The sequence below is a fragment of the Nicrophorus vespilloides genome, unplaced genomic scaffold, assembly GCF_001412225.1.
Source record: "Nicrophorus vespilloides isolate i.1.1-1 unplaced genomic scaffold, Nicve_v1.0, whole genome shotgun sequence".
Lineage (NCBI taxonomy): Eukaryota > Metazoa > Arthropoda > Insecta > Coleoptera > Silphidae > Nicrophorus > Nicrophorus vespilloides.
The window spans coordinates 62,479-88,235 of record NW_017097954.1 but is presented as its reverse complement, the minus strand read 5'-3'; the positions used below and the strand labels follow the sequence as shown (position 1 = coordinate 88,235).

The following is a 25,757-nucleotide window of genomic DNA, read 5'->3' as shown; positions in this document are numbered from 1 at the left end:
ATATGAAAGTGAATGTTTGGGGAATCTAGCAAGTTTCGATATATTACTGTGGTTTTAGCCGTTTGGCTGTAATTCGTGTTCAAAGTTTAAAAATGCTCGAAAAAGCAGTGTTTTTACATTTCATTGCATCTTTTGGATTTATTCTATCTATTATAGTTTGAGAGAAAATCAATAAAAATGTGAGAACAGTGCTTCTTTTCAAGCTTTAATTTTTCATATTTACAATTTTGAACGTATTCCCCGAATATTCATTGCATTTTCGAGTAACCAATCGTTTCTTAAATATAAAAATAAATAATAAAAATCAGAGAATGCTGTTGTGACATTTCGTGAACAAAAAAGAAACAAATATTTTGGAGAAACGTCAACATTTTTTTTTCGTCGCATTCTTAAAAATACCCGATAGATACGTAATCTTTATTCGAACTGTCTTGGACGTAATATTACATGTCTAGATCGTGAGGATACGAAGAGCGTACAAATCTGTAGAAATATCATAATTTGTATGTTGGCAAATAAACGAACATAACATTTATTCACCGAGAATTCCATATCAAATCTATCAAGCAGAACCGGAAAGACCGAGGTTATCAAAGAGTCGTTTAAACATGAAACATTTAAGATACAATACGTAAATAATTATGTAATTTAATAAACGAGCAATAATTAATATTTCCTATATGCAAATGTAATAAAAACATACTAAATATTTACTTACTCAATTATGAAATTGATGGTTCAATCTGCTTTTAAAAATAAACAATGAATATTATGTAGATGCCGACGGACGTTACCATAACAACAAGCAGGTTTACATCTAAATCGATGAATTCCGTTCTGTTTTTTTTAAATCAATTAAGCGCAAATGATTCGCTCATTGGAAAAAAAAACAGTCAATGCAGCAACAATTATTTATAGACAAGCAAACAAAAGATAAGAAACGTTGATTTCATCCAACCGCAATTTCAACAATTACATACGAATCCGGTTTTATGAGAATCGAGCTGAAGAATTGGGGATCCGTTACGAATTGTAAATTATATTTCGTGGCTACTTTTAATAGACGGACAAACGAGGTGGTTCGACGTAAATAACAGAAGATTTTTTTCCTCTCTATTCCTATTCGTCGTCTAATTTTCTAACTACAGTTATAGACCAATCCTTTTCTTCTTGTGGTTCATAAGAAGCATACCAATTAGGTATTTTACATTATAAAATTGGATTCTCTTTACACGTGTATATATTTTTTTTTAATATAGTAGATTACCAAATTGTTGTGTAATATTCAATCTTTACAGTTAACTCGATAGATAAAATTACTTTAATTTAATGATTTTACCAGAATACAATAGTTATTTATATTAAAACCAATTATGAACAAGTTTCCTTGAAAACCGATTAAATTCTTGTATAAATTAAGCAAACCATCTCCGAACCGTCTTTCAGATTGCCATTCTATATGCATCATAGACGTGTTATTTTTCCGCGTTCATTGCCAACCGCTTACACAAACACATACCTACATATTTAAATAATTCTATATATCCTCGACGTTATTTAATAACATCATTAAGTGTATTCGCAACGTTCGTTAATTCACGTGTTTATCCTCCATTCATACGGCAACCTTCGATCAAGTTAGTTATTATTAAAACTTATACTTATTGTCATGGTAACTGTAAACCAATTGTAAAACATGAGTAACGTAATTGCAGGATCGCGCGCTCGTTTCATTTATGAAATTGATTTGCGATGTGCAAGATGGTGCATGGGCCCGATGTGCAAACGAATAATGAATGAATTAAAGAATTAAAGAGTCGGGTCAACTGCAATATGTGTTTCAAGGGAACCGAATGCAATTTCAGCAAATGGTAATTGGTCGTTTGGCAATCGAACCAAAACATACGCGTCCTGTTATTTGATTGTGATGCAATTAAAGCAATTACAACAATCGTCCTTATTAGATGAACTAAACTTGCATTGGAAATGGAAGTTACGAAAAAAAAAAAAAAAGAAAGACAAGAAATATGTATTGCGGCGACCGGCGAATATAAAATCCTTGATGGAATGCGCAATGACTCACAAATTAACAATAATTATTGTTTAATTGCCTTCTGATAATACAAACGCAACTGTGAATATTCAATTATGATTTCCTCTCTCAAGCAGTCGTATTTTGCATTTGCTAGTCTTCATTTATTTCAGTATGAAGTATAATAATTCTCCAACACAATTTCGCCTTAATAATAGCAATAAGTGAATTGTCAAAATCGCCCTTAATCCATAAATGTATTATTACGATATAATAGGTCAAATGTTTTTACATTAATGGAAAATATATGCTTGTATATTGCATAATAACGTTGGATCTTATCTAATCTAGTTTATGGATATCCTTAATCCTTAAGCACACAGTTGTAGTAGTAGTTCTTAACCCTAATTCGGATCTTGACACAATTCTTTTTAATTAATATGATTACATCAACACTCTAATAAGGCATTGGTTTACTATTGTTTTGAAATTTATTTTTTTTTTCTTATAAGAAGTAAGTTTGGTTGCTTGCATCTTAAGATGTACTATGTTGATAGATACTTATGGTGGTTATGTTCAGTTATGTTTGAATTTCAGAATAAGTGAAAAAGTTTACCTGAAAGTATTGGGATACTTCTTTTGCAACTGCACTGCAGCACTGTAATCAGCAACCATGTCTGCACAAAGAATGTTTGGATTGTCACAGTCTGGGACACCGGGGCACCAGTCCCTGTGTTTCCTGGATTGCAGGGTTCCCCTTGGATCACGAACAAGGAGCAGCACCTTGGCATTCAGTCTGAAAGTATAATAAAAATATGAATATTCATTTCGAGTACCAATGAACTGCTAATTATTGATTTCACTGAGTGTGTTTTACTGTGTGTGTATTGATCGAGCTGCATGTGTTTGTATTGGATGGAATTAGGTCAGACTCACTGTTCATCCTTGAGGAGTTCCTCAGCAAGCTTGAGGCGCAATCGGACCACCTTCATGGATTGAAAGGGAAACAGTTTGCAGAAGTCATTGAGGAAGTTGGCATTCCAGCAGATCTCCTTCTGCTCACACTGACTCCAGAGCCGACTGTTGTGTATGAAGAGGTACTCGTGCGACTTGCCGTACTCCAGGTAGCGACGCATTTCGGTGTAGTCGCAGTTGAGGAGGTTCTTCAGAGAGGTGATCGCCGATTCGGCGAGAGGAGGACCACGCACCTGGACTATTCCGTAGTCCAGCAGCGGCTCGTAGTGGTAGTAGTTCCCGGGAATGGAGTTGAGGACGTCGCCGAGGAACGTCGATCCTGAGCGCCAGGTGGTCACGATGATGCTCCTCACGGGTTTCCCGTTCGTGGAGGGCGTATAATTGGCCAGATGGGTGCCGTCAGGGAACCTGTAGTTCTTGGTCTGAATGTCGATCAGATCCTTTTGGACCTGGATGACCTCTCGGACGGACGGAATGATGGAGTCGTTGACGATGGACGACGACGAGTAGTCATCCTCGATTAGTTCGGTGTAGTGCACGGTCCTCGGGTACTGCGGCAGCGGTTCCTTGTGGTTGTAGGAAATAATGAGCAGCAGCGAGAACACCACTATCCCTATGAAACCTAGAAGATTGATCCTCCGCACCATCGTCGCTGATCTAGGGATGATGTTGACGATACCGCCTATCGCCTACAAATGAGAGAGCAACGAAGAAGATTTAACGTTCGTTAAAAATATATAAAAAAAAACTATAAACATTTACACAACGCACCGTTCATTTATGACTCCGAGAATAGTACCTGTTTATTTTTCAGCGCATTTGAAAATGCTGCGAGGCACCCTCCACGGCATAACACTTCTGTCTGTCTGTCTGCTGTATGTTAGTTATTTCCCCACTTCGTGCATGGGGCGGACGTTGCCGCTCCGCGACCTCCTATACGGAATGCGCAACGAACTCTGATCCATCTATCGGCGATGAACGAAGAGCTGTGGCAACGCGGCGCAACGGTACTTGCGACCAAACACATAATACACACAACAATTCGATTACAGAGCTACTATTCGAAATGGAGGGTGCGACAACTGGAAGCAATAATGAAATAAAAATGAAACAATCCATAAGAATCCATTCCCAGAAGCCGCTGCAAATTGTCGCATCGTCCAGCGGGCGATGCCCAACGATTCGATCGACTTTGAACCCATTGCATGCATCTGCAGCGGGGAACGCCCTGCAACGCGTCGATTGGCCAAAATAGATCCCTTCTATATATGCATCACTCGGATACAGCACGCATTCTGCAGCATGCATGCATTCAGCTACACCATCTGCAACAATTTCAAATATTAACGAAACTTCAAAAGTTTTGAAGTATTGTTATAGGGACGTGGGCGTGGCTTAATATCGAAGTTTTCAATATCGTTAATACTTCAAAATGTATTTATTTGTAACCGAAAACGTTTAAATTTGATTCAATACAAATAAGAATGTGAGACTTTAGAATATCTACATCGAAATGAGATGTTTTAAAGATTACTCGGATACTTATTAACGTAGGTCTATGATGCGATGGGAGGAGCCATTTCAAATCATCCAATCTCTTTGAGATCAAAGTCATTAAGCGCTTAAATTAAAGGAATGTATTGTTTGTTATTGTCAATTTTTTTTATTGACGCTCATACAGTGTAATTTCTCAAAGAGTAAAAATATTGAATGGAAACAGTACTGACAAAATAAAACGGTAAGCAATACTGATCGCGTGCGGCCCGCCGATCCGAACCCCCCCGGGCGTATTGCGGTGGCCAGTACTTCGGTTTTCACTAAATACTGTATAGTACGAGGACGCGATAGGGATAGAGATAGGTATATGCGCGAGTGCGAGCGAGAAATGCGATGGTTCTGGTAGTAGTAGTTGTATTAGAAGAGGGCGATGGTGGCGAGCGCAGCCGGCAGCAGTTGTAGATCGCTCTCCGCATTCGGTGCCGAGCAGCGATGATTCAGTCGGTGAACGTCGAGGCAACAACGCAGACGTCCATCCTCGAACCGTGCAAGACACAACACCACCACCACATTACCACCTGAGCCGTGCCGAAAAAAGAAAAAACTGCGAGTGCAAAGTGCCGCCGAAAACGAAGAAAAAAATAAAGACAACCGAACTGTCTATAATTACATCGGTATAAATATATATATGTAAATCTGTCCGTACTTCTCTAGTTCAGTGGATATTTTTAACGAAACATTAGGTGAGTGAGTACCGTCCGAAGTTATCATCTCCGCTCCACCGACTGACGCCCACGTCCTCGCTTGCATCCTCCCTCGATTACGCTTATCCCAGTAGCTTCCTGTTCCTCTACCAAAACTCTTCCATCTACGCTTTTCCGAAAATCGATAAATATTTATAACCGTTGCATTTTGCACCTGGCCGCCTCCGATCCATTACTCCCAATATTGTCCTCTGGCGAACACCAAAATTGATTTTCCATCCCCCTTTTCTTCGGTTGTTCGTCCGCTCCAAATTATTCCGAAGAAGACCTAAATCAAGAAATCAACACATTCCCGTTATTACACAAATCCGTGCGGATATTATATGTACAATATATATATAAATTGTAAATATTCTCTTTCTCGCACCTATTAGAATTCAAAAGGACAAACTAATAGCAGGCAGACAGGATGCAAGCTCTAACTGTACGTTGTTTATTCAATAAGTAGTAACTCGCAGCGGGTAACTTAACTCCTATACTAAACTTTCAATACTTTATAATGATTACACTTTTCCTTCAAATCAAACTAATAGCTTTAACATCTAACGAAATGTGCATAAAGTTTGAATTCGCTACTTTCCAAACGGACCCAAGATCATTGCTGATGAACTCAAGTTCATATCAAAATTGTAAACTTTTTCAAGTTCTCTTAAGTTACTTTAAAACAAAAATGATAACATTTAAAACAAACAAGAGCTAAATTAATGATCTTGTTAACCTTTCATATGATAAAGTAAACGTATTGCAAATGCCGCTGCAATAATCTACATTATAAAAACATCAAGCAAATTTTACTAATAATAATTGAATATTTGTTTAATATAAATTAAATTTAATTGAAATTTGTTATTAATAAATAAATTTAATTCTCCCATCAAATTAACTCTTTTCAGTGTTCAATTTTCAATTAAGCTAAGAGCCCAATTAGTTTAAATGAACTCAAGTTCACTCCAAACACAATAGCATTGAATAAACATCACAAATGAATACCAATTGAAATTCGCAAGTGATCCATAACTGTTACGATTGCTGTATTTTATTATTTTAAGTATTCAAAATCTACATGTTTTATATAGTAAATGTCACGATGATATAGTTCATGTAAATAATGATAACATTTCCATTACAATAACAGTAAGCTGGTTATTTGACAATTTTGACGTAAGAACTCATTTTTTTTTTAGTAAACGTTATGATGACATTTCACATAAATAATATTTAAATTTCCATAGCAACGTAATATAGAAATCCTAATTAAGAGACACATAAGTGGATATATAATTAGTATCAGTTTCGTATCAACAGACACAAAGAAATAGATTCAATATTTCTTGAAATAAATGAAATGTCAAATTTTGACAATATCAAAAAACGAATGAATTATGTATTCTTTATGTATTGTTTGTATGTAAAATATTTCTTCTTCACACGACACGCAATATAACACCGCCACCATCTGCTGCCCGTCTTCCATTCGCATTCGCTTCGGTTTAATTCAGCTATTCCGAGTTTTTGTTTGTGTGTGTCAGCGCAACGGAGGAGTGAGCTCTTCCTCCCATCCTCTGGGAAGTCTCGATTTGCATGCGCGCATCATCATCATCATCCCCGATGCTCCGGATCAACGCGAGTTACGTTTCGATACGTCTCGCATCGCTCGTTTCCTTCCGGCCTTCATTGTTCAATGAATGCTCTCCCTCTGTTCGTCTCATTGTTTAACTTCTTTTTTTTTTTTGTAGTTTAGAGTAATTAAAAGTTCAGCCCTGAACAGAGAACAGCACAATCGTTTATTTCATCGCGCTTCGAGCGTTTGTTTTCGATAATGTTTCTAAATGAGAAAACCATGTCCAATGATGTTCACTTTTCTCGTACATCATCATTATTATTTCATTCCATCTTCACCAAAGTGAAACTCTATAACACTCGAATTAATCCAAGGATTCGAGTATTGCAATACGTGCGTTTGACGACTGATTTTCGTTCGAATGTCCTCGGATTAGAACGAAGTCATGAATGTTTCAATGTTACTCTGTGCACTTCGATTATTCCAAACACGAGTTTTTCAATAATCGCTGGAAATCCTGGAAATAATCACAAGAAGTCTGTGTGGGGAATTCACGTCGAAATTGAAATATTCCGATCATATTAATTTTTGCGTCGCATTTGAAACCGAACATTCCGCATTAATTAGAACCTAATTGGAAATGTTCCAATGCGCCACGACCTGTACTTTCACTGAATTCGTAATGCAACAACAGAAAACTTTCGTTCGGCATTGTGCGTTTGCTTTTCAACTCATCGTCATTATATTCTCTCATCTTCTCTTTTCGTTTATATGCAAGAATTCATTGGTTCGGGCGAAACAACGAAGCGAACGTTAATTGAAACATACAAATAGAGAGAGAGACACACGTTTTTGTTTTGCTAATGCTCCATTTGTCGGTGCAGCAATTGGAGCAAGTTAATAGACATGAGAAAGTGCAATGCGATATTTACACTGTGCAAGTGAACTTTCAATGAGAATGTGTGTGTGTGTGTGCAGTTTATTTTTTTCATCCTCTCTAATTGAATATTTATGAAGATAGAAGAAAACACTAGCTGCAAGAGTCTGCTGGTGTGGTGTTTGTGTGGATGCATAAATTTCAGTATCAAAGTTTCCCATTTGTAATCAAAAAGGAACGGAAATCGTTTGCATAAATTGTAAGAAAGAAAAAATATGCTTAATCTATAGTTTATTAATCAGCTCATATGAATAGAAAACAATGAAGCAAAAGAAAAACAAGAGGTAAACGGTTGGAAGTTAAACATGCATTTGTTGTTTTAGGTCTGAATTAATCGATAATTATCAAAATTACTATGGCAACTGGATTCAATTTATAAAGGTCACCGATCCAGGATTACATACGGTTGCTTAACTTCAGAGTAAGCTGCCAAGTCGATGGATAAGATAAGACAATGTTTGTGTAGAAAGTGGAAATCAGCTGATCTAGGTTTTCTACATTAAGAAAATTACTTATTTCAATGTAAATGTACGGAAACCTGTGCAAATGTAGAAATTGCAGAATAATGATTACGTGATGTGTTTTCATTTGTTTGATTTAAGCTTGCTGCAATGTAATCTCTTTATGGAATGAGTAATATAATATATATATACATAGGATGTTATTCTTAGTTAATATCGCGTCAGATTATTCACACAGAAAACTCGATGTGATCCTATTGAAAATGTTGTTAATTTGACTAACTGAAATTTCATTTGTAAATGGAAGAAATGATAAAGGTTTGCAGTGAAAGACTCGTTATTCAGTCTGGAGAGTGCATGTTCGTCTTGTTCGCTTGACAATTTCCGCGAAATCAAATGCGACCGTCGTCTGCTTTTGTGCGTTTGATCTGGAGAAAGGGGGGAATGTAAAGAGAATGAAAAGCCAGCCAGCCAGGCACTCGGTGAAATTGAAGAAACGAAGTCGAGATGAGAGTGGCGGAGTGCAGAGTGCAAACGATATTCAGAAAGTAACACCGGCGGCTTTCCTTCCTCCTCTCCCACGGCCCTCACAACATTTGCGGAAACACATTCGATATTTGACGACGAGGAGGTGGTGCTTCGTTCCTTCGTTCTTGCTGAAGAGATCTCAGGAGAGAACCAGATAGTTCGACGAGGTCGCAACTCTCTGCTGCGACAAAACCCGGGGCGTCGTCGAGATGTGTACGAGCGAACGAGCTCAACGAAGAAGACGAAGAGTGTATATAAACCAGGTTCATTGACTATAACCACGCGTTCCTCGAACCGTGATATTCGCACACACACACACACACTCTGTTTAGCATTCATTATTTTTCATTATAACACATGGGAAAGGTTCGCCTTCGTTCCTGTTCTTCTATATACATATATTTTTTTTATCGTTGTACTTCTTTACCTCTTCATAACACGAATTCGCTGCTCGCCTTAATGACTGAGGTTCACACGTACACCAAGATTTTCCATTCAAATCGATGATAACCCAAAACTAATCAATCCGAATCCATTCTTAATCACTCTCAATAGGTTCGTAAACTTTATAATTGTATATTTTACAATTCTTTACGAATTATTTAAAACAATTAAAGTTATCATCGATTTCTCGCTAATTACAAGCAAACGTATGACGCAATTTCACAGCGATTTTAACCACATTTAAATACATTTTGCAATCCGGATAATAAAACAAACTTGAAACGCTCGGAATTCGCAAGGTCTCGGTGATACGAAGAATTGAAAGAAACGTTTTTGCCCTAGATTGTTGTTAACGTATGTGGTGCCTGCCGCAGATAGCGAAAGCATTCCCAATATGTATGATTTATAATGTTTCTATTCTCCCGCTCCAATTTTTATTTTACTTTTCTTTAATTCTGCAATTGTTGTTTATACCGACTCAGTCGAGTGACTCGAAACAACGTTGTCGTCTTCTATTCTTTTCACGGTAGGTGAGTGAGCGACTCGTTGTTTGATTATAAACGTTTGGTGTTTAATTATCTTTGTTAACATAATTTCAAGAACATTAACACATCCACATTTTCATTTTATCTATAGAAGATACACGAATCAAAACAACATTCTAATTAGTAAATTAAACAATTAACTTGATTGTAATCATAATTTCGGTGAAGAACATTAACAAATCCAGTTTATTGATTTTTGTAGGATTTTTTGTATATTATATATATATACTAAATCAATAATGTTAATTCATTCGATGAGGAATATACAGTCGTTAAATGGATAAGTGTGATGATCCTGGCGCTGTCGCTGCACGAGCCTTCAATTATCACACTTTATGTACATAAGTGTAAATCGATCGGCGCAATCCGGAATCGGTTTCCTCGCGAATTACCGCAATAAATTGTAGTTAAATTGTCGTTTCGCAATCAATGGATCAATGAATGAATTAAACGTGTTTTTTTCAAAACCATTCCCAATTTCATTTTAAAACTTAATTAAAGGTCAAATTTAACAAATTATCGCTTACCCATCGCGTTCGTAGCGATGGGATAATTGCGGCTGGTCTCGAGCAAGGACGAGGAAGAGGCTTCACTTCTTCTTCTCTTGCTAACTGTACTAAAACTAATGCAGACAGCCTTCGTCGTGTCGGCCTTGGCTCAAGCGGAGGCGCCTTTTTCTCTTTGTCCATCGAAAAATTCGCAACAACGCGGCGCGTGTGAATGGAAATTTGCACAAAGTTTTCCAACGTAAAACCCATCGATTTTCGTAAATCTCAAATGATGAGCAATTGCAAAGTGCTTAAAATGTACGTGTGACCATCCATGTCTGTTGAGGATGAGAGCATCCTCCGCTTCAGCCGAGAGAAGTCCATTAGCAATAAATACGTTTCAATAATCATTAAGGAATACTCGGAAAGAAGAGAGGCTTTTTCACCTTCCACGAATCCACTCGCGCGCCGCTACCACTTTATTTTTCCTTCTTTGATTTGTTTGCATCTTGTTGCAAACGATAGTAAAAATTAACAAACGAATACTCATTACGATGCGTCATTGTTTATCTCCATTCATTTAAAACGTTTCTTCTTTTTTTTTCTAATGAATTGGTTAATTAATCCTCTGACTAATTGTTTATGCACTTACGATTCTTCGCTAGTTAAACCGAGATAAACAAATTTCATCATTTAAAAATGTTAATTTTGTAGACAACGATAATCCTCGATAAGCAGATTTAACTTTAATCTAGAGTCGATATAAATATTGATGCAAATTCACTGAACCGTACGTGTAGTAGTCCTTAAATTAATTCATATAATCAACTCACATTGTAAGTTGAAATTCTCAAATGATTATTAGAATTGTCGAGATATTATTAAATCGTAATGAGCAGTTAAATTCGACTAGATTACCTGCAATTTGGTTTCCATAAAATGTTAATAATTTCCCAGGTGTATCGTTATACCTGATTTCGTAAGAACCGAGTTTCTATGGAAAACCTTTTTTTTTTGTTCATAGAAATTGCACATTACTTTATTTTTCCTTCTATATAGACGGCTGCGAGAGCTTTCAAGAGAGAAGCAGAAATGTGGATTAAATTAATTAGAGAGAAACCGTAGAAATATTCCTAGACTTGATTCTATTTCCACATTATACATATTGGCTCCGTCCAATCGAAATAGAAAGCGGTTTCATAAAAATTTGGCAATACGTTTTAATTTTCAAACGAACGAACGAATGCGGGCTTCAAACAGATAAAATATCGACTTATTTTAAATTAATGGAACAGAATGAAGATGATTGTGTGTTTGTTACTCGGTCCTTGAATAGACGAAAACCCATCACTTTTACGTCCGTTTAATCATTGCTAATATAATTGTTTACAAATTGACCTTGCGGTTCGAAGGTGCTTTGGAGCTGCTGTCACGTTTATTAACAGCAATTGTTTCTATATTCATCCGCGGATCATCGTCCTCGATCTGTTTGAAGGAAGAACGTATGTATGATGCATAATATACACGAGAAACGAACAAATGAAGCAAATGAAAAAGTGGTCGAAGTGGAAATAGGTGCACGCACGAAGGCGATATTAATAATGCGGTCGTACGTAATGCACTTGCAATTAGTTACCGTTGCCGATATTTTGTCATAGGATAATTACGAATGCGGAGGTTTAACGAGAGATATATATATATATATATATATATATATATAGAGAGAGAGAGAGAGAGAGAGAGAGAGAGAGCAAGAATGATGGAGAATACTCACTTATACTCTGGATGCCGCCGGTTCGACGAACCAGATCCATAATGGATCGACTCCGAAAGCGATCTCTCATCTTAACGATCGCCAGACGCCGTCGCACCAGCAGCAGCAGCAGCATCCCATTTCCAATGTTTCGCGTTTACATAGAGCTTAACTGCAGTGCCGTTGCGAACGCTGTCACCCCTTGATTAATCATCGCCATTTCCAAGTTTTTTTTTCTCCTGAAAAATAATAAAATATTGAAAACTTCAGCAACCGACGTTAAACGTTTGTTAAATAGGATTAATTTTCGGTTACCGTAGAAACCATCATTTGCTGAGTCTTTAATCGAACGTTAAGGATTCGTTAAGCGTCCGTTTTAAATCGATTAAATTACAATTAAGTTCATCTCGATCGAGTAGTCGTTAGTCTCATTAGCTAGTCTCGAGTGCGCGTTTCAAAAGTAATAGGGACTTCATTTCATTTAACACATCTTCAGTAGATGAAATAATTCTGTCGATTTAAGTTGATTTTTTTTAATGTGGGTCAAAGACGATTGCTTGCAATTGGGTAATTAAATTTAGAAATTTATGAAATGAAAATCATTGCCACCAATTAATGTCTGGATTGAATTTATCGCTATTATATTGTTGTTAGGTGTAATTGAAGTTTGGGCGGAATTGAAGAAGGAGAATGTTCAGGGAACGACCATAATCTGCGACTATTATATTAGTCTTAAAAGGTCCATAAAGTGTCTTTGTTTCCTTTCCGCGACCAATTATGAACGGTTTTTTTTTGTGTGCTTCTTCCTCCTTTGTTGTTGTTGTTCGCTGCTTGTTCCTCTGTTTATGGCATGTTAAAACGGCGAATTAACGAGTGAATAAAATTTAATTGTAAACTGCGAATGTTTTGCATTAGCGGTGTCGTTTTATTTGCACGTTGCGATAAGTCTGATTATAACTAACGCTTGCTCGTTCGTTCGTTCGTTCGTTCATTCGTTAACTCACTCTCTTTCTTTCTTTCGACTGTTTCAGATGTTGAACATGCTCGTGCTTTTGTCGCGGGTAGAAGGTTTGTCACGTTTATGATTTGTGATGTGGAGGATTTCTCGGCACTATTTGCACGTTAGACCGCCCGGCCGCAAGAAATAGTCGCAGCGCTTCGCAAAAAGGGAATCCCAGGAGAGATCCATCAAACATCGATCATCATCAAATCATCCGCAGCAACAGGATCAGTAGACTTCGAAGTGCGTAGCAAGAAATCGGTCGATGACATGGCTAATCGACGCAATTTGGTCATCAAGTGTTGCCTCGTCGCCGTCAGCGTTTACCTCTGCGTCTACATGATCTCCAGCAATCAGAGCGCGAACATCATCAGAGGTCTGCAGCAGTCGGGAAGGAATCTGGCCGCTCTTGATCTCGAGACGGAGACGGTGCAGCAACAGCAGCAGCTGCAACAGGAGCAGATCAAGGATGTAGATGTGGTTAAGACGGTCGAGGAGCTGCAACAGCAGCAGCAAGTCAAGGTGGTGACGGAGGCGACGACGGTCGTGATGGACCCGCTCGAAAGGGTGCGCGAGATCACCAGGTGTCTGGACAGGACGTCGGTGCCGAGGACGCAACAGCGCGGCGACTACTGGGTACTCTACAATTACGTCAAGGCGGAGAGGACCTTCAGGTGCCACGAGAGCATCACCTACACGACTCACGCAGATTATACGTTCATGGATAACCTGGTGCCGCTGATCGAACGCTGGAGGGGTCCGGTCAGTATCGCCCTGCACGCTCCGGGCACCGATTTCCGGAACACCATGGACACCATCGCCTACCTGAGGGATTGCACCACTCCCCTCGTCAAGGAGTACGTCACTTTCCACGTCTACTTCAGTACAAGACATGTGCCAAAAGAGGTAAATATACAATTTCAATTATTCAATAATCAAGTCACCCTCTTGTTTCCATGGTAATTTTAACAAAAAAAAAAAGATATATAATTAATGTAAAATGTTTAAAACTAAATTAATAATGCAGCAAAGTCAAATTCAAGTTCATTGGTAAACTTGAAAAGTGAAAAGAACGTTAAGTAATAAAATGTTTTTGGTCCGGCTAATGCGAACGGCTTCGGCCTAAATAATAATACGATGTCGCAACATTGGCATCAAACAAATGCCAAGGGTTAATTTTGGATCGGAGTGTCAGTAGTAAAAGCCCGACAGCCCGACAGATTATTAAAACGTTATTTTTACGCGCAGCATTCGCGTTTCAACGAAAACAATGGAGATATATGATGATGATTGAATTATTTTTTTGGATTAACTGTAATATGAATGACGCTAAAATAAAGTGTTACGCGATAAATATGCATGAGACACGAATCTCGATATATATATATATATAAATCATCTTCGATGTTCTATAGTAGTAGTATTAGTAGTAGTGGTAGTAGTAGAAGACTTCAACGGGGTCAAATAAGAAAGTCAAATCGTTGCTATCCTAGCTAGTAACTAGGCAACAACAACAATTCTCGTCCGCAGCGACTATGCACGTATATGTCTGTATCTAACTATATATCCGTGCCCATCGCACCTCTGACAAAAGGTCCTTTTGCAACTTCGCAAACAAAATAAACCAGTTTCCTAAACTCTACTTTATCTAATACTTTTACAATTAAAAAGAATCTAATTACCTAATTATTGTTAAATTAATTTCGTATTTTTTTTATTTCTTTTGTCACACGTGTAGCGGGTGGGTTTTGTTATATGAACCGTTCTTGTTTCCCCATGTTGCTTTTAAATAATTAATTTACGCATATATACTTGATTGATGATCATTTTATTGTCGATGCGCGCGTATGGTAACAGCGACCTATATAAAAAGAAAACAACCCCCCTTGTGAAGCAATTTACGAACGAACGAACAAACACTGTAAACAGTACGATTAATAATTGATTTGTGATATGACCTCTATTGATCGATTGAAAAACAATGTCGCCTCGTGCGACTGATTTATGCACGAAATCAATACGGATATCATCAATACGCGGATTTGAAAAATTAAACAAAAAATAAAACAAACATAAATAAAGATTTCCACTCGATTCCAGTTGTTTGTTTGCTTTATCGTTAGCATCGTTTTACTGTTCAATTGTTTTAACGTTAAGTCAAAAAGGAAAAGTTCGTCCTTGCAGAAGCTCAATATCCTTCGGCGAACGAAACTTGGGGAGGTTTTGTTTGTTTGTTTGTTGCTGTTAAGTTAAGTTCAAAACAACAAGAGCAGCGTGCACGTAAATTCCTTCGAGGTACACAGAAAAGCGTTCCCGATGAATTTCAACGAGTCTACGCAGCCTGCGTATAAATCACCAGAAAACCTCCGCGTTTCCCGGAAAATGCATAATTCATGATAAACGCGATTCGATATAAATTAGCACTTCGCACTTGTTCTTTCTGTTCATTCTTTTCCCATTAATTGCAAATGCTACACAACAATGTCGTCGTCCGATGCATTAGCATTGGGAAAAGTTGCTAACCTTTATGTAGTTTGCAACGAAGTGTAACAATCCGCGTTACGCAACGACAGACCTCTTCCAGCTCGGTTATTATTATTATTATTATTATATCTTAGAAGAGAAGACGAAATTCTTCGAGATGAAAGCCAATTCAGTTTCATCACAACACAAAAAAAGGACGATCCTCCTCTCGTTGCGGCGATTTCTAGTGCACACTTTCGGATTTTCATTTCCTTATTGCCTCCGAGATGGTCTTCATCATGTCTCACTCACCGGAGGCAAATAACTACAAAATTAAAGAAGAAGAAGAAGAAGAAAGGAAAAAAAGAAGTAATGATTGCAAATCGCAATTCGTAATACTATTACTGATTGGTTTCGCCGATTTTGTAGGAATGAGCTGTAATTGCAAACGAAAAAATGTGCACAATCGAGTCTTATATTACCTAATAATAATAATAATATGCTCAATAGAAAAAGTAACGCGATGAACCAACATGGATAATGATAATGTTAAACAGAAATATGTTACAAGGTTTTTCAACTATTTTCATCCATTTCGCTTTTAGCTCTGTAACCGTTACTACAAAAACGAAAATAAATAATAATAATCGATGTTCCGCTTTGATTGTAATCCGGATGTTGTCGGTTGGAGGAGGAGGCCGATATTAAATCGATACGAGCCGCGCTGCTGCACTGTCGCAAAATGCAGCCAATTGCGAGGCCGTCCGCAAATTGCCAACGAAATTATTATTATTATTATGGAACGAACAAATGAAGAAACGAAAAAAAGAGGAAATGAATATTAGACTACGACCGAGTGCAGATTTACTCGGAATTTGAGTTTGCACCTCTCTACGTTGTATAGTAAAGTCGTGTAATTAGGGATGGGAAAATGCGCAACGCTCGGCAACAGAATTCGGTCACGAAATGCGGAATTATTACTTACACTACTTATCAACGTTTCCCAGACTGTGTTGTGTTATTACCGATGTGCAAAAGAAGTGAACAACAACAAAAAAAGAAGAAGAATTTAAAATGAAATGTGTGTGTGTGCAACCAGAAGAGAAATCGCAGGATGTACTTTCATTGCCTTTTGAGCCTTCATCTATCCTAATGATACATCTTAATTATTAAAACTAGTAACAAAAATATTGTATACCATAAGATGAATCTGTGTATTGTCTCTATAAAGACAAGACAAGTTGTGCTTGTTAGATTTCAAAACGAAAAACTATTCTAAATTTCAAGCGAGTACCATGATCGTTGCAAAGCAGAGTCGTTCGTCAACGTGAAAGGCTCGCTCTACTCGATTTCAAAAGTCGCATTTTGCAATCGGCGGTAATCATCACAGTATCCCGTTGAAACAAAGGAAATTTACAGCACTGTAGAAAAAGAGATACGCCCTAATCTTGCTTACACGACTGTAAATCCGCGTGGAAAAATAAGTGCGGCAATAAAAATCGAGATAAACTAAAACTGGCCATTTGTTTTCAGGAAATTATTACCTGAGCTGAACACGTAGATTTACTTAATTATTACACAACTGATAATAATATCTTATTATTATTAATATTATTTGAGCTGTAAATGTTTTTACGTTAATGATTATATACTTATTTTGCATATGTGATATGCATATATAATTCGAGATAAATGTGAAAATTTAAAAACGGTACTTATTAGAAAGTTTCATTTTTCAAATTTGCAACTACTTTGAGAGTGTAAACGGCTTAATCTCGCAGTTTCAGCTTCAATATGCATTTTCAATATACACTGTACGTCTGTCAAGTATTCAAGAGAAATGGTAAAGAATGTGAAGGTACAGCTTTTTCGGAGCTAGAAATTTAATAATGTGAATTGATTGCGGCTCGTATCTGCGGTTTTGCTACCTAATCTATAATAATACTTCCGGAGCTGAACTGCGTTACAAAAAGATACATTTACGCTGGGTCTGCGGTTGAACACTAATACTCTTACTGCAATAATAACCATTTCGTTCGTTGCTGTTGCTGCTGCTGCTTTCGTTTTCAAGTTTACATTGCATATCCGACCGATTAAATAATAATAAAACCGCGCGGTTTTGCCACCGATCGAAATCTTCGGCATGGATTATTTATGGAAAATGCATTGTTCAATCGACGTTAATCGAAACGTATACGCCGTGCACGGAAATGCGTTTTCAATTCCACGATCACGTCGACGTCCCATGTCCAAATATTGACTCTGGCTCAGCTTTTCCTATTCTCTTTTTTTTTTCTCTTTATCTTTATAAGCGACTCCGATGAACGGGGAATTCGCCGGTCGGAAATACCTTTTACAGCGAAGGAGATCCCTCGACCTGACCGCTGCCATCGCCATCCTCGGACAGGTTTTTTGTGTCCAGTTTTGTTTGCTTCTGCAGGCCGCCTCTCTGCCTGTCTGCCTGTCCTCACCCAAAAATTCCCAACAGTCTGCGCGCTCTTCGACGAACTGATTTTCTCCCAAAATTATACCTCCCCTAAAAAACAAAAACAAAAAGAAGTCAATAATAAATTATAACAGATAATTATCGCAATTGCACGTTGGAAAAGCGTGTAATTTCGTCGGGATACTAAGAATGCATTAGCGTAGTAGGCCGTCCGTCTCCATTGCTTTGTAATCATGAAAGGTTTATCGATTGTTTTATCCAGTAATTACATCGAAATACTCAACGACAGTTCGATAACAAAATCAGCGTTTTAGCATGCTCGAACTTCTTCGAAAAATAATGAAATTCATTCGGTCGCGTACGATAATAACGCTGCGATAATAGATGCAGCGCATTTCGCAAAGACGATAAACATAAAACATATGGCATTATTGCGTACGTACAATAAAACATTAGGCGCGTTACCATGGTGAATATACATAGAAACCATTTCGTGGAAGCAATTGTCTTAGGCAGATGCAACTAAGATAAATCCGCGTGGCTGTGTGTGTGGAGAAACTTTAATGACATTTCGCGAAAACTTGATCTGTTATGGAGCGCAACATTAAAGAAAACAACGATTGTAGGTAGACGCTTTCATTTGAAATGTTTCATTAGAGTCGTTAGCGAATTCGCAAAGTCAAGTAATCAAAAGTCGAGTTTGACCTTAACTCCTGAGTAAATGTTGCAACAAGGTTACTTCGGACGCAGGCAGAATCAAAGGTTGTCTTCGATCTAAAGAGCAAAGATCGAAGTAATGAAAACACAAGAAGAAGAAGAAGAAGAGATACATTTATTTGTATTTCCGATTATCGACGCAACTCATAATATTAATTTTAATTAATAAAAATGTGTAAACAAAATATTTGTATAAAGAAAAACAACTGGTTTATAGATATTAAATTAATCTTGGAAATAAGAAAGGAGGATATATAAATACAACTTCATCAGATTTTATGGAGATAATGAGATGTTGATGGATGGATGGATAAAATGTTGATAAAAAATACTTATAAACGTTTGTTGTCTCGTCATTTTCAATCTATTCTAAATGAACAATCTTTAAATTAATAAACTTTTATAACAATCATCCTAGAGAAAATAAAGATTAGCAATTATAGCTTTTAGTATCTGTATTATTTGGACTATCAGTGGGAGTATCATACAAGCAAATATTCAAATGAATGGTAATAAATTTAGGGGAGAATTTATAGTATTCACATACCGTATACCACCGTATCGGTGATATCTCGAGAGATTTTTTTTTTATATTTACATTGTGTTACGTTCTGCTATTGTGAACGTAACATGCAACGTATGTTTCAGTTTCATTGACCTCGTGATAAGACTTAAATCAATGAATTATAGTAGCAAATTAATTCCTACTAATTTAGGTGTAATTTGGAAATACTTTTAAATCAATCAAATAATGATTAATAATTATTATTAGATAGTAATTTTTAACAGATCAAGAGTAGTCCTTTAGGGAATGTTTTCTGAGTACTTGGACACTCCCAACATTGTTGAATGTTTGATTCTTGTTCTCGCATTCTCGGTTTGTGTGTCAGTCAGGTCGAATTGTGCACTTTGGCTGTTCGAGAGAATGCGGCGTGAGTGCTGCAGCAGCAGCAGCAGTTGCCGAAGAATTTAATTTAGGGGGCGTTTGATGTCTACTGTAATTTGATTATCGTTTGTGTAATTTGTGTGCAGGTTCCTCGTCACAATCGAGTGTTCGGCGAGGCGTTCAACTGTTCACTGCCGGCGCCGTATGCGAATGCCAGCAGCGACCAGATGTACAAGACGCTGAAGAAGCTGCTGTACCCGGTGAACGTGGGCAGAAATGTGGCCCGCGAAACGGCCCAGACGCACTTCATCCTCGCCTCGGACATCGAGCTCTATCCTAGTCCCAACGTGATACCGCAGTTCCTAGAGATGATCGCCGAGAATAAGGGTCCATTGCTGAGCAGCAGGCCCAAGCTATACCCCTTCAACCTGTTCGAAATTAGCGCCACGCAATCGGTGCCGGACAACAAGACGGCGCTGAAGGATATGATCCTCAACGGTACGGCGCAACCTTTCCACAAGAAGCTGTGCTCCGGGTGCCACGGGACGCCGATGAGCAAGGAGTGGATGGTCGCCAACGAGACTAAAGGTCTGCACGTGTTCCACGTGGGCAAACGCACCGGCAAATTCATCCACTGGGAGCCCATCTTCATCGGCACACACGCCGAGCCCCTTTACGACGAGAGGCTCAGCTGGGAAGGGAAAAGTGATAAAATGACTCAGGTAAACCGACTTTTATCTAATCGCTAACACTCTTTTTTCTGGTAAATTCTACCTTATACATTCTCATAGTACGAGAGATAATAATATTGTATTTCAATAATAGAAATCTAACAAATATGTTTGATTAACTAGGCCGAGGCATAGTCGATAACCATTTGCTAGTGCAAATGGATAAGTATTCAAATACCGTTTATCTATTTTGATTTTTCCAAAAATGTATGCAAATTAAAACCAGTATTATTTGTAATAAAAAAAAGTAATATAATTCAAGGCGAATAAAATTAATGCTTTGCATAAGACGTTAAAGTCGAATTTGAATAATTGTAATTTAAACATTACATTTATTCATGTTAAATTAAGACAAGCTGAAAGAAATTTTTATAGTGAAATACAATTTGTCGTTCATCTCGTCTTACGACAAAATAAATGTAAATAAAAACTGTCATTATTCCGCATTTCTATTCAATTGTAATAACAAAAGTAATATAATTCAAGGCTATTTTCGCTATAAAATAAATGCTTTAATGTCAAAGTGGAATGATTGTAATCTTGAAAACATTCCAATGTTTTCAAGATGTTTTTTAAACATTTTCAAACTATCAGTTTAGTAAATAATAATTTCGGATTTAAATTATTGCGTACTGGTACTTGTAAACAAAACGGATCAGGGTTGTTGGAAAACAACGTCCTTTTGTGACTTTGCTTAACTGGAATGTTCTTCCACTGCTTAATGCACAACAAGTATACTGAACCGAGCGACGACGACAGTGCTAATTGGGAAAACCGGTAATTGGACAAACACCGAGAAACTAAAACCGTCGTAGAGGCGACGATCATCGCACCAATGCATGTGGGGATATATACATAAAGGACGTACCATCACCACCACCAGCAGCAGCATCATTGTCGTCGTCTTTCGAGATAAAAGGATACGCCCGTGGAGAGATAAAAGGGATACGCCTGCGACTCGCCAAATTAAGAGGAAGTCTGCCCTCATTCGATTCCCGCAGCTAATAAAAGCGAGACGGAAATGAGGAGGATTTAATTTGCGAATTTACGCATTCGAAATTGGTGCCGAAAGTCGACCATCCGCGAAGAGAGGATCGAGAGAAGAAGAAGAACAAAAAAATAAATAAATAGGGATACGCGCGCATCTGGCTTTCGCGTTAATTATAGACGGATGATGATGATTCTGCTTGGAAATTGCGCGCGTTCGCGTAATGTAGGCGAGCCGATAGGACAGAATCCGATTTGCGCACCTACGAGATTTAACGGTGAATGCGTTTTCTAAAATGGTAATTAGTCGACGTCGGTTTTCCCATGGCCGAATTCTGGTACTATCCCAACTTTGCAGAACCGGAAGCGCCTGCATGCATACGCAATTAATGTTTATACACAACATTTGCATACGTTTTGATGATCATTGCCAATGTTTCGTTTCGTCCGTTGATCGCCGCATGCTCATCCTGTAAATATTTATGGACCACATTCGTTATATCCGATCGCATTCCATAAACAATATACAACGCTGACACGATTAAGAATTATTGCAAATAGCGTCGCTCCCAATATTACCACTAGTTGCCCAATTACTCGGTACTGATTTCAGCTAATAGCATCGCATTAAGCAGTAATAACAATGATGATCATAAACCACTAATAATAATAAACGGTACACAGCAGTTTAATTAATCGTTTCAATTATATAGAAATAGCAAATCGTGATCATGGACAATTTTATGAAAGCGATGAAATGAATCATAGTTAACTTTTGTTAAAATAATTGAACATAAATTCAACAACCAAAAAAATATTACTTATTACATGATCATATCTGAAAAGATTTTACTGCTCAACCCTTTAACTATCGACAGTAAACGACATGAAACTTATAAACTGTTCCTACAAAATATAACATTTTTTTCAGTTTATACAGCCGGTTTAGTGAACATATTTCTAGATACTAAATCATAATGCATAGTGTTTAAATTTTGCCAATTTAACAAGTTGCATGGACATTTTACGGCCACAATTATCAGACTTTACGCATTAACGCGAAAATTAATGACTCCCTGATAGCCGTTCTACACGTTTAATTGCGAGAACTCGGGAAAAATATTCGCTGCACGTGCTCGACGACTTCTTTCTTTATGTGCGGAAGTTGTAAACTTATCAGATCGAAATAGCATAATGCAATTATACGGGCGTAATAAAACGAAATACTAAACCTTGATAGCAGCAGCTTCCACCAAAATGTACTTTTCATCAAAGTTATCAAGTCGACTCGTTTCAGCGTAACCTCCTTAAATGCGTTACAATTAAATATAAATATTAATGGAACAGTATATTATGCAGTACGTACCAATTATTTGTAATTTTTTTTGTATTCACTTTGGTTGTAATTATTGAGTTGTCAAAATTGTTTATCATTTACAAAAGAGTAACGCTTTTCAAATAATTATGTAAGCCTTGGAGGCATATTTACCAACTTAAATTGTTCATGTAACTAACATTTCTTGTCAAATGATGGATGAGAAGTATGTAACTGCTTGGCTCTGTTTATTTACAAGTAATTTTAAGGGTGATATTATATAAATGCAATGCATATTATATTAGTGTGTATGTGTAACAAATAATTGAATGAATGAAACACGGATGAATTTCAGCAACAGCGCTTTCGAAATCGAAATGTAGTTGCGTTGCCATAGAGACGACAGCTATTGGAAAATATCCCCCCGATGGCACTGACAATTCCAAATAGGCGAACGGGGGGCCACAATCGATATACATATGCATGGATGAAAAATATGTGTACGCACATGTCTAGTAGACCCGGCGCCTCCACCAAGAATAAGAGAAAAACAAGAAGAGAAATAAGAAGAAGCGGCGTCAACAACAACAACAACAAAAGACGAACTCCATGCCAAAATCGATAACAAGACGCAGCGCCGCCTATTTTTTTACATGTTTTTTTTTATACTGGTGTTCTATTTCTTTGCAGGGATACGCGCTGTGCGTGCTGGACTACGATTTCCTGATCCTGGACAACGCGTTCCTCGTCCACAAGCCCGGCATCAAGGTGTACAAGAAGGACCCGAAGAGGGCAGCGCTCGCCGCCAAGACCAATCAGCTGATCAAGAAGATCATCTTCCCCGAGCTGAAGGTCATCTACGGCGTGAAGAAGGGCTGCGCCGTATAAGCTTTTACCGACTACGAAACTCACACACACACACACACACACTCAGCACTCAGTTGTATAATCATCGCCCGTTTGTTTTGTGATCGTGCGATTGAGATGAACTCTGATCGATCTTACTTACTTACTTACACTCGTTTCCTTTCAATTTAAGTTTAAGTAGATTTACGTATTAGTACCCGTTCCCTTCTTATGATTTGCTCAACATAAAAAGAAAAGAAAAACGGATATTTATTGTTTTAAGTGAGAAACGACAATCGATTGATTTGATCATTTATTTATATAATGTATTTTATTATTATTTTAGTTTGTGTTAGTGAACTACGTGTACATACAACTACAATTAGATTTTATTATTTTGTTTGTTTTTTTTTTTGGCCATAATCGATTCATCGTCGTTTGTATACAATTTTAGCGAAAAAGAATGTGATAAATAATATATATTTAGTTATTATTATTATTATTTTTCGAGTATTCGCTTACGTGTATATTGAGTGGACTTTTTGCGGAGATGAGTTAATTATTATTATTATTGGTTTTTCGAATGATGAGTAAATGGACGTCCTTCTACTTAAAGAAATCAAGTTAACATGAAAAATAAGAAGAAGAAGAAGAAAAAAAAACAATAGAAGTACTTATGTTTCATTTTTGTTTTCTTTTAGATTATCCTATACGTGTATAGAGTTATTTCTGTTTGCGTAGACTCAATTGAGACGTGTCCTTCTTATACTTTTCGTTCGACTATTTAACAATATAGTTGATGTGCCTTACTCACATGGTGATTATATGATATGAAATATTACTTTTGTACTGTTATACATAAAGAAAAAAAAAACAAAACAAATATAATCTGTATCTATATATATATATTATATATTACAAGAAGAAAAGTATATATTATAAAAAACAAAAAAAGAGCATATATATATATTATACATATAATTCAATATACAAAATACAGAGAAGTGTATGAAATTTTAATTTTACAGCTGCGTTTCATTTCCATCCACCCTCGAAACTTTCACAAACAGAATCGATGAGCTTTGCATATATTTATCTAATTAATAGGAGTTCAATCGATTATCCATAATGTCTTATGTCCGAACTCGCACGTTTCCGATTCGATGCAGTTTTAATGAACGGCCACGTGTACCGCATCTAAAATTCTATCAAAATTGCATAACTACTCGATTCTCTTTCATCCTTTTTGTTTTTGTTTTTTTGTTTCTTTTGTTTTGTTTCGTTATCCCGCCCACATCCGCCGTCCATAACCCGATTACCCAAATGATTAAAGTCACTCATGGACGTCACTCGTATCCTTTTGATATTTGGAGTTTTTTTTTTGTTGTTGTTGTTGTCAAACGAAAACTGTTTGAAACGTGGGTGAACTTTTTATCGTGTTTGACAGTAAATTACATGAACATCAAGAGAGTTAGTTCTCTAAATACTTCAATTTACGTTTTCAATCTTATTTCAATGGTGGTTATTGAAAAAATTGCTTCAATGATGACAAGAAATCCAGAAGAAGTACAATTATTCCCATTAATACATTTAAAATCCTTTAATTCTCCATCGTCCTAACGATGTTTAACATGTGCATTTGCTGTAAACGTAAACATTGTATTTCTGTCGCATTTATAAAAGTAACTTGGAAGTTCGCACGTTGTTTGTGCGTTCAATTGGCATTGAGGACATGCAGATTAAGTCCAGACGCATAAAGCAAACTTTGATGTATTTGAGTGTGTGTATACAAGCAGTAGGAAGGAATGGCAAGCATATTGAAATCCAATCATGGTATGTAAATTAGATTCGCGATATCCACAAGACGGAAAACTCCGATCGACACAATTTCCTCCAACGACGACGCCGAAGTGTTTTCCACCGCACGCCCGAAAGAAAAATCGTTAAAAGTGAGGCGGAATATACAAAAAAAAAATAAAATAAATTAGTTGGTCTACAACCAAATCTTCAATTCATTACTAACATTTTCATCAAATTAATTGTTGTTTGTGTAATTGCAAATTTTACATTTACAAAAAAAAGAAAACGTATAAATTGCGTGAAATATGTGAACTTAACATTTGCTTCGTGCTGAAATTATGCGATTAATGTGATACGAGTGGGAGATCTTCGTGGAGGCACGTCTGGAACATTAACGGATACGTTTTTAGGTCATCGATTTTCGTCCTACGGATGAAACGTTGAGAGGAAATGTGCGAACGAGTGGACGTAAAAGAGAGAGAGAGAGGGGAAGGGTGAAATGCGTTTTCGAAGCGAAATTCTGCATCCACCTTCGTTCGCGGCGGGGTTTTAATTAAAGCCAAGTAACTGCTTTGATCCGT

At 37.2% G+C, this 25,757-nt stretch overlaps 2 protein-coding genes across 4 annotated transcripts; one reads left to right on the top strand and one right to left on the bottom strand.

Moving 5' to 3' along the window:
- Positions 1–2,678: 2,678 nt before the first annotated feature.
- Positions 2,679–4,109, bottom strand: LOC108561417 (carbohydrate sulfotransferase 5-like; the record flags this gene model as incomplete). Of its 2 annotated transcripts, none has more annotated exon segments than XM_017919340.1 (3): positions 2,679–2,828; positions 2,969–3,696; positions 3,807–4,109. In XM_017919340.1, coding segments are annotated over 2 exon segments (836 nt in total), but the record flags the coding sequence as incomplete, so codon positions are not given.
- Positions 4,110–4,831: 722 nt separating this feature from the next.
- Positions 4,832–23,639, top strand: LOC108561416 (beta-1,4-glucuronyltransferase 1-like). Of its 2 annotated transcripts, XM_017919338.1 has the most exons (5): positions 4,832–5,247; positions 5,643–5,692; positions 13,017–13,891; positions 19,644–20,219; positions 23,221–23,639. In XM_017919338.1, the coding sequence occupies exons 3-5, from the start codon at positions 13,256–13,258 to the stop codon at positions 23,416–23,418; spliced, it is 1,410 nt and encodes a 469-aa protein (XP_017774827.1). In that variant the 5' UTR covers positions 4,832–5,247; positions 5,643–5,692; positions 13,017–13,255; the 3' UTR covers positions 23,419–23,639. The 2 variants fall into 2 exon arrangements, with proteins under 2 accessions (XP_017774827.1, XP_017774826.1); XM_017919337.1 differs by lacking the exon at positions 5,643–5,692.
- The last annotated feature ends 2,118 nt before the right edge of the window (positions 23,640–25,757 follow it).

Bases quoted from the DNA above. Each gene is read 5' to 3' on its own strand.
- LOC108561416 (XM_017919337.1), top strand. From the start codon at position 13,256: ATGGCTAATCGACGCAATTTGGTCATCAAGTGTTGCCTCGTCGCCGTC. The intron at 13,892-19,643 runs GTAAATATACAA...ATTTGTGTGCAG, and splicing joins CAAGACATGTGCCAAAAGAG to GTTCCTCGTCACAATCGAGT. The intron at 20,220-23,220 runs GTAAACCGACTT...ATTTCTTTGCAG, and splicing joins AAAGTGATAAAATGACTCAG to GGATACGCGCTGTGCGTGCT.